Genomic DNA, 13860 nt, shown 5'->3' with positions numbered 1-13860 from the left:
TCCTCACCGTGCAGCTCGCACTCCTGCAGCAGCAGCTAAAACCCATACAGTCTGTGGTGAGGTGAAATCAAGTGTGGCGTATTTCATGGAGTTGGCAGTTAAGTGTGCCGAGATGCCACCGAAACCTTTGAAGGTTTGGCTATACTACACACCAGTCCATTCACATTATGGGTATGGAATAAAGTAGGCCTACTCTACTGGTATCCATTTAAGGTTACTGGTTTTGGTTATGTAGGCCTAGCTTAATTTTTAAATGATATCCAGCCCTACATTATTAATTCTTAAATGGGTCAAGGTGCTGACAATGAACTGCTTGTTCCTGGCTCGCATCTTTCACTGCGTGTCATTCCCCATTTCTCTTTCTCTCTTTCTCTCTTGCCTCATTTCCTGTCATCTCCCTGTTTTTTTGGGGGGGGTATATGAAAATAAAGACATACGTTGCCCCGAAAAGAAACAAATGACATCTTTAAATGATTTAAAGGAAACTTTTGACATTTTGCCTGTTCCCTGTCTCCCTGGGACTTAGATGAGAAGATTGATGACGTCTGTCTGTTCAACAATTGTCCCTTTAACAAAGGTTATGTAACAGTCTATTGCTTGGCTGGAGGCACACACTTCCTCCACTGGTTGCCAGTAACCAGTTGCCAGTTGTTTTTCTGTGTTTACAGTCATTGTTATGCTAAGCTAAGCTTGTATTGATCTTTTCATCGAACTCAGCAGGAAAGCAAAGAAGCTTTTTTCAATGAGATAGATAGAAAAAAATAGCATGTGACATTTTACCTACTAAACTATGTAAATATATATATTTACCCTTTTGGTCTCATTCAGATTTTTGCTTTAAATGCAGGTACCATACTTTCCCTTTACTAACACAGTCACTCTGGTGATGAATTGTGATGAATCCACAGTATTACTGTCTGTTGCTCTGTGTTTGCCATCCATAAAGCTTGGGGCTCATTCTGTGTTTGCTTCTTGAGTTGATATCCTCAAAACGTGAAGAACTGGTTTCCGTTTTCAAATGGGGGCACATACAGGTGCTCGACTTAAGTGTTTACATCTTGTGCAAATTTGCTCCACTACACTTCAGATGTATAGATTGTATTTTTCTGTTACACTATATTTGTCAAACTATAGTTACAGCCATAGTTACAAGTTACTTTTCAGATTACAATTTTTCATACCCTTTCTGAGTGAAAACCATCTATCTTCAAATGTGGTGATTCTGAAATTGAATTTTTCTGATGTGCTTTTCTTTGTTCAGTGTGGTTTTGTTCATGTACGGCTGTTGTGTCATGAGAATTTCCTTCCAGGAAAGTATCTATCTACTCTATGTTAAAGGTCTAGTGTGTAGTATTTAGGGACATCTATCAGCAGAAATGGTACATCATAATCATAACTATGCTTTCTCTAGTTTATAATCACCTGAAACTGAAAACAAAAAATGTTTTTGTTACCTTAGAATGAGCCGTTTATATCTACATCATGGATGTTTGAAGAGAACTGGATACAGCGTTGGAGATTGGGCCCTGTTCATTCTTATGTAAGATGATTAGTTGCCTTGGGGCGTCGGTGGCTTAGTGGGTAGAGCAGGCGCCCCATGTACAAGGCTGTTGCCGCAGCTGCCCGGGTTCGACTCCAGCCTGTGGCCCTTTGCTGCATGTCACTCCCCCTCTCTCTCCCCCCTTCACACTTGTCTGTCCTATCCATTAAAGGCTAAAAATGCCCAAAAAAATATCTTAAAAAAAAAAAAAAAAAAAGAAAAGATGATCAGTTGCCCAAAAGTTACCTACACCTTCCGCATTGTTGCGCCCATAGTGCGAGCGTGCTACAGACTGAATGCATCAAATCCCGATGGCGAAACGAGTCCTTTCGTTGGGTTGTGATGCTCCAAGAAATGTATCCACCTATTTAACATCAACACCAATATAACATTCATAACTATGTTTTCATTTGTTTATAATCACCTGCAAATCAGGAGCCTTGTATTTTCCTTGCGTTAGAATGAGCTGTTTATATCTGCATAAGGAGCGGGCCCTCCTCCATGGAGGCTGCCATGTTGCTCTACAGTAGCCCACAATGGACAATTCACACACTGGCTCTAGACATGGACACTCGCGCTTTCGCATCAGTCACTTAATTCTATAAACTGGCAGGCTGTAGTCATGCACTTTTCCTATGTATACCTAGGAGAGGTATTGCACCACAATTCATAAATAACCCGTGTAAACATGAGCCAGTAATTTATGTATAACCCATGTAATCAGGAAGGCTGCGATCACATGATCAATGCGCTAACAAGAGTAAAGAAGAAAGCGGTATAAAACCTAAAGTCTGTGGAAGGAGACAAGTTGGGGTGGTGAGTGGGTCAAAGATCACAGGACTTTCTCCCAGGAGACCAGTGTTCAGAACCGTGGGAAACCAAGTGAACTTTTGTTTAGGACTTTATGTTTATTTTCCCAAACCTAACCACATTAACTTTACTTGACCAAATCCAACCTCAGTAACTCCATGTTGAGTACATAACATCATATGATGGGTGCTGATTCCTTAAATATCATACCAACAGTTCTATGCAGATACGTTGATCCTTGGCACACGGGATAAGATTAAGCTCTGTGGTTTTGCTTGTTTTTGAGAGGATGCAGAGATCTGTACATTAGACCTCAGCACACCTGTGAAGAGCGTATCTGTCAGCAGACGGCGCCTTAGATAAGCTTTATTTTGTTGGAGCAGCCTCTCACTTATCTTTCCTCCCTGCGCCCCGACACTATGGGCACTCTGTTATCAGGCAGTGCAATGAAAGACTGAGCTCTTTCTCTGCTGCACTGCTTGTGTCATCCTCCTCCTTCAACTATGTGAGAAATGCGTCACTCACTGTTTATGATGTCCTGTTGACTGATTCTCTGTTATTGTTTACTGCAAAGAAAAACAGAGGGAAAGAAAGAAAAACACATGTTCTCAGTCGACCTTTTAGCTTTAAACTACCCATATTGCTGCCTGTGGTGCATCTTTGGTTGTTGGTGCAAGTTCATGGTGTTGTTGCCCATAATAACTTTTACTTGACACCAACCAGCATCTCTCAAACACAAACATCTAATATGATCATCTCAACAAATAAAGGATTTATTGCAGGGCTGTTGCATGGCATTTACTGACATTGTGATGTGTTCCTGTTATTTTGCCGACACCTTTATGCAGTGTGTGGCTCTGACTGTGTTTACAGTCAAGCTGCCTTGAGAGAGGCCTTGTCTCAAACTGTCCTCACCAGAGTGCACTTCCTCAACTAGATCATATCATAGATCATTTTCAGGCCACTGCTGCTCTCTGGTGGAGACAGCATGTTCATGCAGGGAGGAATTCATGCCCAAAGCCAAAGGTGTAGCTTCTTTAAATGATGATTACTGTGCAAACATTTAAGTAAATTGGCTGTTTCTTTCCCTTTGTCCCTATTTAAGCTGTGGCAAAAGATAAAATCTACCATTACAACTCGCTGGTTCTTTAAACAATTAAGGTCAACATAGTGACAAACAACAATGACAAGGTGATGGCATGAAATTAAAATCTCACATACAGGCCTAACCTATCCCAAGGTTCAAGGTTCATTTATTGTCACACTACAATACAGGCTTGCACAACAAAATGCAAGTCATAGTCCATCTATGCCACACAAGAATAAAATAAACAGACAAATAAAATAGTTTATGACAGAGAACAGAGGATGAGCTGAGGAGTCTTACCGCCTGAAGAGTGAAGCTGCTCTGCAGTCTGGAGGTATGACAGCAGATATGTCTGTACTGCAGCAAAGTGAACTGTTACTGTAAAGTGATGAGTATTGTCTTGAGGTAAGCTAGATATTAAATTCACTATTTGAAGATATAAACACAATATACATAATACATAATAATAGTACTACTACTAATGATAATAATAATAACATCAACATTTCTGCCTTGTAACTTTTGAAAATAAGACAGATTTTTTCCCTTTCCTTTTTTAAAATGTATCTATTTATTTATTGCATTATATGAGTAGTGACATGTTTACTGTCAGAAAAATGTATTGGCCAGTCTCAGGTGCTTAAATAAAATAACCCTTATGAGTAATATGGTTCATATTGATCTATAGACTGGACACACTAAAGTGAGACAGATTGACAAAGCTTACCCTCTACACGTAAACAAAACCTTTATAAATATATCAAATATGTTTTTTGTTGGGGGTTTTTTTCTGATCTTACCAATTTTCCTCATAATTTAGTCTAACAGTGTGGAACTTTAAGAGTGTGACACACAGATATTAACACTATCTTTATACATCCATGTGTTAACATTATGAAACATGGAGGGGAAAAAAGACAAGACCGTTTGCTACCCTGAGCTTCCGCCGAAACTACGCCACTTCCTGTTTTGTGAGGGGTTTTTTTTAAAGCGTGAAACTACTGACGAGGTGGAAAATGACTTCAGGGAGATTTAGCAACACAGTCAATGATGAAAATGTTGAAAATGACAAAAATAAATAAAACTGACTTCAACTTGATATCGCTCTGCCCCAGCATATATGTAATCAGACAAAGTTTAACATGGCCTATAAAATAACTAAATGATCATTTGAGTGTTTTATTTTTATTTTATTTTATTTTTATTTTTTATTTTTTATTTTTATTTATTTTTTTTTTCATTTGTTGGCTTGTTCTTTAAATGGTTGCTCGTCGTGTCTGTAGTGGTGACGTGTCTCTAAAGTTTCCCCTCCTCCTTCTCCTCCTCCTCCTTCTCCTCCTCCTCCCGGTAGCTCAGTCAGTAGTAGCGAGGTCTGGTCAGATTTACACAGTTAAGGACCACATAGGTGGACAGTCGGGACATCATGGGCAGTGAGTATGACTTTGACAAACGGGCTGTCTCAGCCTGAAACCTGCAGTCTGTGTAGAAACCCTCTGAATACAGTTTAAACTGCTTTGTGTAACTTGGTTAGCTAACGTTAACCTAACGGTGTTAGCGCTGCCATTGATAGCAGGCTAGCTAACGCTGCTAGCTAGTTGTGTACTATTTTGTACTATTATGAGACTTTTGTGATGATAAATTGTGAGTGTGTTTATTTCAAAAGTTAGTTGGTGTTTTTGTGAGCTGGAGTTTGTGCTTGTGGTGAGATTTTAGAGGCGACACGGTGGTTTCTTGTTGGCAGGAAACATCTCCTATGCTAACTTGTTAGCCACTCATTCAAAGACATTGACAGTCTAGTGATGACGACGCATAACACAACCGGTGTTATCTTGAGCCTGTCGTTCCTAAATCACCTGCCTTAATGCTAATAAGAAAAAACATGTAGTAATAATAATGTAGAGGTGTCGGTAAATGTCTGCTTTACAAAATGCCTTATTTGACAGTCAAATTTATTTTGTATAGGTTATTGTAAATTGAAGTCTGTGTTGAGTCCGCCCACCATTCACTGCCACGTCCCACTGGTGACCAGCTATTATAACCAGATATAACTCACATTAACACTCATGTTTTCTTGTTTCCAGTCAAATTCTTGGAAGTGATAAAGCCATTCTGTGCAGTGCTGCCAGAAATCCAAAAACCTGAGAGAAAGGTATGAATTACTCCTATTTTATTAGTACATTTGCGTGCTTTGTAAAATACTATGTTGCTTTAGTTATTTGTTTTAAATCTTGTTATAATGTGATCGTCCAACAGATCCAGTTCAGAGAGAAAGTATTATGGACTGCCATCACTCTCTTCATCTTCCTGGTGTGTTGCCAGGTAAGTGTCACAGTTAATCACTGTCTCAGTTTTTCACCAGCTACTGTAAAACTAAGTGCAAATACAGCTGATTTCATTTGTGACATTTTGGGGTAAAAAACTGCCCTACAATCACTTGCACTCACTTTCAGATAAAGTCCTTAAGATAAATTCTTAAATGACCTTCATTAAAGGTCAGTGGACTAAAATATTGTTAATAATACGAGTACACCTCGTCCCATTATGCAGTATATTTTGATCCAGCATACCTGTCAGTAAGACTTTTTGGTGTGATCAACTTTTGTAGTAAACATTTTGCACACTTACAATACCATAAAAGCTCTCAATGAGCTACATATATATTGTAGAATTAAAACTAGGGTTACTGGGAACTTTTATACCCATAATTTATTGATCTATCAATTATTTTCAATTTAATTATTTTGAAGAAATGTGACAACTGCCCATCACAGATAGTCGTAGTCCTACAAGAGAGTACTTTGTGCTTCTAAATTAAAAAAATTAAAGGGGCTTAATGATTACATAAAAATTGTCAGTGATTAATTTTCTGCTGATTGTTCTGTCGATTCATTGAAAAATCATAGCTTACTTAGCCACGAACAGTGACATTAGCATTACACAGTATGTAGTCTATTTAAGATTATGTGTGGCCTGACAAATGTCAGACTATCCAAACTAAAACACCATGGATTTGTAAACCGTGCTTCACTGACTAGTTTTTATTTACACCAATTATTTGATCACATTTTGTGAATGAAAGGCTTAGACTTGTAGTTTGAGCGTTATTTTCAATATTATCAAGTTGATAGAAGCAATTAAAATCATGCATAACTGTAAAAATCCAATTCTCTCACACTGTGCGGTAACTGTTTTCTTGCAGATCCCACTCTTTGGCATCATGTCCTCAGACTCTGCAGATCCATTCTACTGGATGAGAGTCATTCTGGCCTCAAACAGAGGTATTTGTTGAGTTAATATCTAAGATTAAGAGATTAAGATCGAATGCGGGTCTGCTCTCCTGCTGGTATATCCTAACTTGAGTATCTCCCTCCAGGTACCCTGATGGAGCTGGGTATCTCGCCTATTGTCACCTCAGGCCTGATCATGCAGCTGCTTGCTGGAGCTAAGATCATTGAGGTTGGAGACACGCCAAAGGACAGAGCCCTCTTCAATGGAGCTCAGAAATGTAAGTAAACTCTTATCAGGTGGTGACTTGTGAACATAGAGTTAGAATTTATGAGTAAGTCTAAACCGTGTTAATATTTTTCAGTGTTTGGAATGATCATCACCATCGGCCAGGCCATCGTGTATGTGATGACAGGCATGTATGGAGATCCCTCTGAGATGGGTGCTGGAATCTGTCTGCTCATCATCATTCAGGTGAGAATTGAGTTATTCTTCAACTTGGTCAAAACTAATTCGGCACTTTGACTGAAAATATAGTTTATATCTTAAAAGCCGGCTTGTAGTTTGCACTTACAGTGAAAATATTGTAATACAAAGAAATATAATAATACAGAACAAACAGATGTGGATTGTAAAGCATTTTCTGTCTTGTGGTTTTTAAATAAAGCCCCCAGTGTTCCCCAAATATTGATTTATTGTCATAGACAAATCCCCTGCAGTGATATTGACATTTAAACCAGTCTTTATCAAACATATAATTCTCCTTTAATTAAAGAGTGTTAAAAAGCCTTCAGGTAAATTAATACAGTCCAAATAGTCATCGGTCACTGGTTATTATTAGAATCACATAACCAACAGGTTTGTTTAGGCTAATTGAATTTACACAAAGCAAAATATGCTCCAGTGGAACTGGAAGTGCAGCTCTATATAGCTCACACCTTTACTGAGTTCAGTTAAGGGGGATAGATGTCTAACTAACTAAGTCAGAGTGAACGATATTCACCAAATAAATGTGAATTTATTGCACAGTGAAACATTTTCACATGACTGCCGTAGTGCTTTTTCAGCTGACTGTATCTGTTCTTCCACAGCTGTTTGTGGCCGGGCTGATTGTGCTGCTGCTGGACGAGCTGCTCCAAAAGGGCTATGGTCTTGGTTCAGGAATCTCGCTGTTCATCGCTACCAACATCTGTGAGACGATCGTGTGGAAGGCCTTCAGCCCTACGACTGTTAACACTGGAAGAGGTAAGAAACCACAAAGTGTTCAGTGAATGTATGATTTTGATAAAGAAATGTAAATCCTCTGCACAACACGGGACTGTCTCTCATACTTGTGACTTCTTCTGTTTCTAGGCACAGAGTTTGAGGGAGCGATCATTGCGCTTTTCCATCTGCTGGCCACTCGCACAGACAAAGTACGTGCTTTGAGAGAGGCCTTCTACAGACAGAACCTGCCCAACCTCATGAATCTCATCGCCACAGTGTTCGTCTTTGCTGTAGTGATATACTTCCAGGTGAGTTGCTGACTTTTCTTAACGTGACTTCTCTCCGAGTTTAGAAGAGGAACTGCAAGGGTACAAGATGATGACGTTTGGGAATTCAGATTGTTCACAGTTGTCCTACACATTTACCTCTTCTCACAGGGATTCAGGGTCGATCTACCTATCAAGTCAGCCCGCTACCGTGGCCAGTACAACACCTACCCCATCAAGCTCTTCTACACCTCCAACATCCCCATCATCCTGCAGTCTGCCCTGGTCTCCAACTTGTACGTTATTTCCCAGATGCTCTCCACACGCTTCAGTGGCAACTTCCTGGTTAATCTGCTCGGTACTTGGTCTGTAAGTATAATCGCACCTTTCCGTTCAGTTTGTTGAGCTTCATTATAAGAAAGAGTCTCAGAGAATGACTTTGAAAACCATTGGGCATGAAGCCTCCGGGTGTACTCAAGTATTTTTTTTTTTTGTGTTAGAGGTTTACTATGCAGGAAACAAAACAGCAGAGGGCAGGGTCTCTGTAGATGAATACACCACCACACATTTTAAAGGCTCTGATACACCAAGCTGACGATCAGCTGTTGGTCAGCGTCAGGCCTTCTGCTGGCACTGTTGGCACTAGTCGGCTCTTGACGGCTATTTTTCGGCCAATTCAGCATGTTGAATCAGCGTCAGACCTGGCAGAGCCCGCCAGTGAATGAAATCACTTTGATTTGGAGTTAAGCTCAATGCACAAGAACAGAAATGGAAGTAAGGAAAGCAAACAAACAACCAATGTCAATAGGGCGTGGGATAGAAACAAACTTGTTGTATAAATTAAGATTATTTTTTTGGCCATTGAGCTCTTTAGCAGGAACAGATATATATCATTTCTTCTTTCACCATTGGGTTGTGTCATTAATGTGCTATCTGGCTAACTAGCGTCTTAAATCCGTCAAGTCGGTGTTCCAGTTCCAGTTTTCCCTTTTTTAATGATGAATACAGATTACTGCCGCCTAGTGGTATGGGAAGTTATTTCCTCTAACATACGTGCTGGTTGGCTCTTGGTTGTAGTCTTTGCAGTGTGTTCATGTGCAAGCTTTTGGCCAAGACATAGACGACATCAGGCAACACAACAGTCGGCCTTCGCTGCCTCTAGTCCTTTGCTGTCTGTTTGGTGTGTCTGTGTCTGGGCCTTTAGTGGGTCCATGTGAAGACTGAGAGAGATTTCTTGTATGAGCATTTTTCCACGCCTTTAAAGCTTGTTTTCTTTTCTCATGTTTGTAGGACGCAACGTCAGGTGGTCCGGCCCGTGCCTACCCTGTAGGTGGACTCTGTTACTACCTCTCTCCCCCGGAGTCGTTTGGTTCTGTTCTTGATGACCCAGTCCATGCAGTCATCTACATCGTCTTCATGCTCGGATCATGTGCCTTTTTCTCCAAGACCTGGATTGAGGTCTCAGGCTCCTCTGCTAAAGATGTAAGTTGTGACCACTTTCAGGCAGCTGGTGTTCTGTGTTTGTTTCAAGCAGGCTCTGAGTTAAAGCTCTGTTCTTTACTTTCATCCAGGTGGCAAAACAACTGAAGGAGCAGCAGATGGTGATGAGGGGACACAGAGAAACCTCAATGGTCCACGAACTGAACAGGTAAAACCAAAAACCTTTTTCATTTACATAGCTCCTCAGTAACACAAACCATATATCGTTTAAAAAAAAAAAAACTTGCTGTAAAATGTTTGTCAAACTAAACTCTGATTGTCTGTCAGAAAAGGGTGTATGATGGTAGAGCAAAGCTGTTGGCATCAGGCACCACGAGTTAGAAAGTGTGAGATATTATGTACATAAATTCCGCCTCACACATCCAGACTGTACTCTCTGTCTTGCAAACACAGCTTTGGAAAAGCAGAGTTTGGAAAACACTGGGTCTTTTTATGTATAGTACAGATGTAATTAATCAAATTATGGCTGAATTCAGTTTAGCTCCTTCAGTTTCAAGGTCCTGGTATTATGTATGCTGGCTCATTGTCAAACTGTCATGATTGCATTTTGGTTGTTCACACTGTTTGTTTTACAAACAAACCAAGAGAAGGAAACATGAATTTAAACTGACATATGACTCATTAGTTGGACAGTTGTAGCAACTGTCTTCTTCCATCATCAGGACCCATGTGGGGAAATCAAATTGTTGAGACTGACAGAAGTTTATGCAGCGTTTTAATGATTCTGATTTGCTTATTTATGTTCTTGGGTGTCATAAAAGAGTTCACCAAGATATAACTGATTATAAGCATTATCAATATTATTAAGCTGCAAATTAACTGCATGTTGTGAATAATGACTAACAGAGACAGTTATGATTTGGAGCTAATTACTGTGGGATCACTGTCACACGCTTTTTAATTAACTTAATGAACTCAGATACAAGGAGAGCAGCTTTTAACAGCTATCAGATTATCAATGAAAAAACCCTCGCTGACATGCATAGATTTTGCCATAGTTACTAATTTATTTGTTTAAATAGGTTATATACATGGCCGTGAAAAAAAAAAGATAATAAGATTGCTTCCTGAACAGATTTAACGATCAGTAGGTGAATTTATTAGTAGTCAAGCTTTTGAAATCATACTGAAATCGAATATCTCCCATCATAAAAAGTCCTGTGGTTCGCTTGTTTACTTTCACACCACAAATAAATCGCATTAGAGTCCACATGGAAGCAGACAAAGACCTATCTAAATGAACCGTTCCAACCAACCAAACTCACCTGAGTCCGTCCTTTCTGCATTGGTGTCACCTCCCTGTGTATTGTGTTCTATTGTAATAAGAATTTTGTGTCCTTGGAAATGCTATTCCACCCAAACAAAGCATCTTGTTGAAGGCAAAGTGTGCAAAAATATCAGTCATCAAGCAATATTAAACTAATTAAAAGGAGGCCAGCAGTTCACTGGCTATCTTTTCTTGCTACTTATCTACCTACCACTTACTGCTAAATTTTCCTCAGTTGTCTGCTCACTTGGGTGTGCATCTAAAATATGCAGTGCATAAAGGAATTGTTCGACATTTTGGAAAATACGGTCATACAACTGGCTGTTGTCATATATTTGTCAGACAGACTTGTGGTGTTGATGTTCTTATCTAAATGAACATTTTATCTATTGATCACTTCTCCACAGTCATGAATTTCTGCTGAAACACTGACAGGTGAAATTCTGTGTATTAATATTCATCTCAATCTTCCTGTCTTCTGTTCTAGGTACATTCCTACTGCAGCTGCCTTTGGTGGACTGTGTATTGGTGGTTTATCAGTAATGGCGGACTTTCTGGGAGCCATCGGCTCCGGCACTGGTATCCTGCTGGCTGTCACCATCATCTATCAGTACTTTGAGATCTTTGTGAAAGAACAGAGCGAAGTCGGCAGCATGGGGGCCCTGCTCTTCTAGAAAAACCAACATCTTCCCACCTTCTACCAACTTTTATTAGAATCACCAACTTTGCATTTATTTTCCATCTATGTGAAACTCCTGCGTCGTCAGCTCTCCACTTGCAGGATGTCTGAGGAATCTTGAGGAATCTCAGCTGAAACGGGACCGTGCGAGGCGGTGGGGCTGCACAGCTTGTTGCTCGCTCCTTGCATCTTCCAAAGTAACACAGAGACTGACACTAAGGTTGTACTTCATCAGATTTTCTAACTGACTCGAGATCATAGCTTCATTTAAAGGCTTCCTTCGTGTTTGAGATGAAGTCCTGCGGGAGTTCGGTCCTTTTTTTCAGACTGACAATAGAGTGCTTCAGTATGCAGGCATACTCGACACGGATGATGGAGGTCACCTGCCTGCTGTGTGCATAAACGCACCCGATGTTCTGCTTGGTGTTATCTTAGTTTATACTTTTACTTTCAGCTTTATTTTATTTTTCAACCTGCCAACTGTGTAAAGGTGTGGAACAGGAGCAGAACTATCAAACGCTGAGTCAAGTACTGTCACTCTCCTGATCTGTGACCCTGTGTCAGCTGTTTTTGAACAGGGTCTTGTAAGAGGAGGATGTGGAGCTCACATTGGGGTCCAACCGTCAAAAATTGTTGGACTTATGTTTGTCATCGGATGAAACGTTCAAGAAAAGGGTCCTCGCTGTTTTAATGTAGGACATTCCCAGGGAGCTGCAGTATTAACTCACACGTCACATTCATATTTGTGTCCCACTTCCTAAGATTTTGTTTTGTTTTTTAATTAAGCATATTTGCTTTAATTTCTTTTCCACACCTGAAAAAAAGTTATGATTTCCTGTACATAGGCCATGCATTGAATAACTGAATTTGTCTTACATGTAAGATATCTTTTGAATATGTAAAAAAAAAAAATGCATTTCAGAACAAACTTATAGAAAAACATTCTCAATAAAACCTTTTTGTGGAAAAAGGATTAATCGTGTGACTTGTCTGACGTTTCCCCAGTGAATTTTGAAGCAGTCAGCAACTGTAAGTGTTTATTCATGTACAGTATTTGTCAACAATTATAATCTCCTATGAAGACATGTGCTCATACATCAGTCTCCACTTATGGATGCCCACAGTAGGAGTTAGAGGTGTTGACAGAAGCAGTAATGAACACCTATATCTGCTTACAGCTACATTACAGTATGTTTTCAGTGGGGCCTGGTGTAGCTTCTACTAAGGCTTGGCAGTATGTGAGTAAATCACCAAAGAGCCATTGAACTGAAGATAAGATAAATCTTTATTCGTAAGTTTGCAACATTACAGCAGCAGAGGTGTAGGAGCAGGAGGCATCAGTGGAAAAAAAACCCTCAAAGCAATAATAAGTACGCATCAATAAAAAGAAAAACAAAGAGCAATATAATAAGCAAACTGCATAAAAACACAGCAATATAAAATAAGCAAAATATAATAAAGAGACAGACAGGATGGCTGATTTCACATCATTGACGGAAGGGATAGTATAGTTATTGCACAGTTTAGCATACACTGATAATGCACCTGAAAAGATTAATGAGTTTATTGACTTTTACTGTGTATTGATTATTAGTAAATATGTCTACAAAATGTACAAAAGATAGATTTTGTTGTTATAATTATGGTAATGTTTCTTTTATTCTAATTCCCACCCCTAAAATGAAAAATTAAATCAATAATTTTATAATATATTAAGGTTGGAAAAGTAGTGGTTGTTGCAGGGCTGTTGTTAGTATGTTTATTTAATATTTTAATGTTTATTTAAGAATATTTAAAGTTCAAAAGTAAAGTGTCACATTACAAAAATAAAGGAGGACATTTTCCTCAAGATATCACATTTCCCCTCCTCTTTTCTTGATTATCATCCCTTTTCAGTAAGGTTATATATTTTATTTTGACTTAGAAGTAGAATAGAAAAATTTAAAACCTAAAAATAGAGGGAAATCTGTAACAAAATGTCTAGCTTTCTCTAAAAACTTTGCTTGTGCTAAAGCAGGGGTCTGCAACCTTTGCCATCGATTTTAAGGTTCTTTTATTAGTTTTTAAATGTCTTAACGGTCTTGGACCATCTTATTTATCTGACCTGCTTTTATCATATCAACCCTCGCGGATCCTGAGGTCCTCCGGCACCGGCCTTTTAATTGTTCCAAGAGTTAGAACAAAAACCCACGGGGAGGCTGCATTCAGCCATTATGGCCCTCACTTATGGAACAGCCTGCCAGAGAGCATCAGGACTGCAGAGACTGTTGATGTTTTTAA

General features: G+C 39.3%; 1 protein-coding gene across 1 annotated transcript; it reads left to right on the top strand.

Moving 5' to 3' along the window:
* The first annotated feature begins 4753 nt into the window (after window positions 1-4753).
* On the top strand, window positions 4754-12553 carry sec61a1 (SEC61 translocon subunit alpha 1). Its single transcript, XM_050037868.1, has 12 exons — window positions 4754-4867; window positions 5519-5586; window positions 5691-5756; window positions 6637-6715; window positions 6811-6942; window positions 7027-7136; window positions 7754-7907; window positions 8016-8176; window positions 8306-8503; window positions 9425-9616; window positions 9706-9782; window positions 11389-12553. Exons 1-12 carry the CDS (start codon window positions 4861-4863, stop codon window positions 11573-11575), a joined length of 1431 nt encoding a protein of 476 aa, XP_049893825.1. The 5' UTR covers window positions 4754-4860; the 3' UTR covers window positions 11576-12553.
* Window positions 12554-13860: the final 1307 nt, after the last annotated feature.

Source organism: Epinephelus moara, chromosome 24, assembly GCF_006386435.1.
Source record: "Epinephelus moara isolate mb chromosome 24, YSFRI_EMoa_1.0, whole genome shotgun sequence".
NCBI lineage: Eukaryota > Metazoa > Chordata > Actinopteri > Perciformes > Serranidae > Epinephelus > Epinephelus moara.
This window is presented reverse-complemented; position numbering and strand designations above follow the sequence as displayed.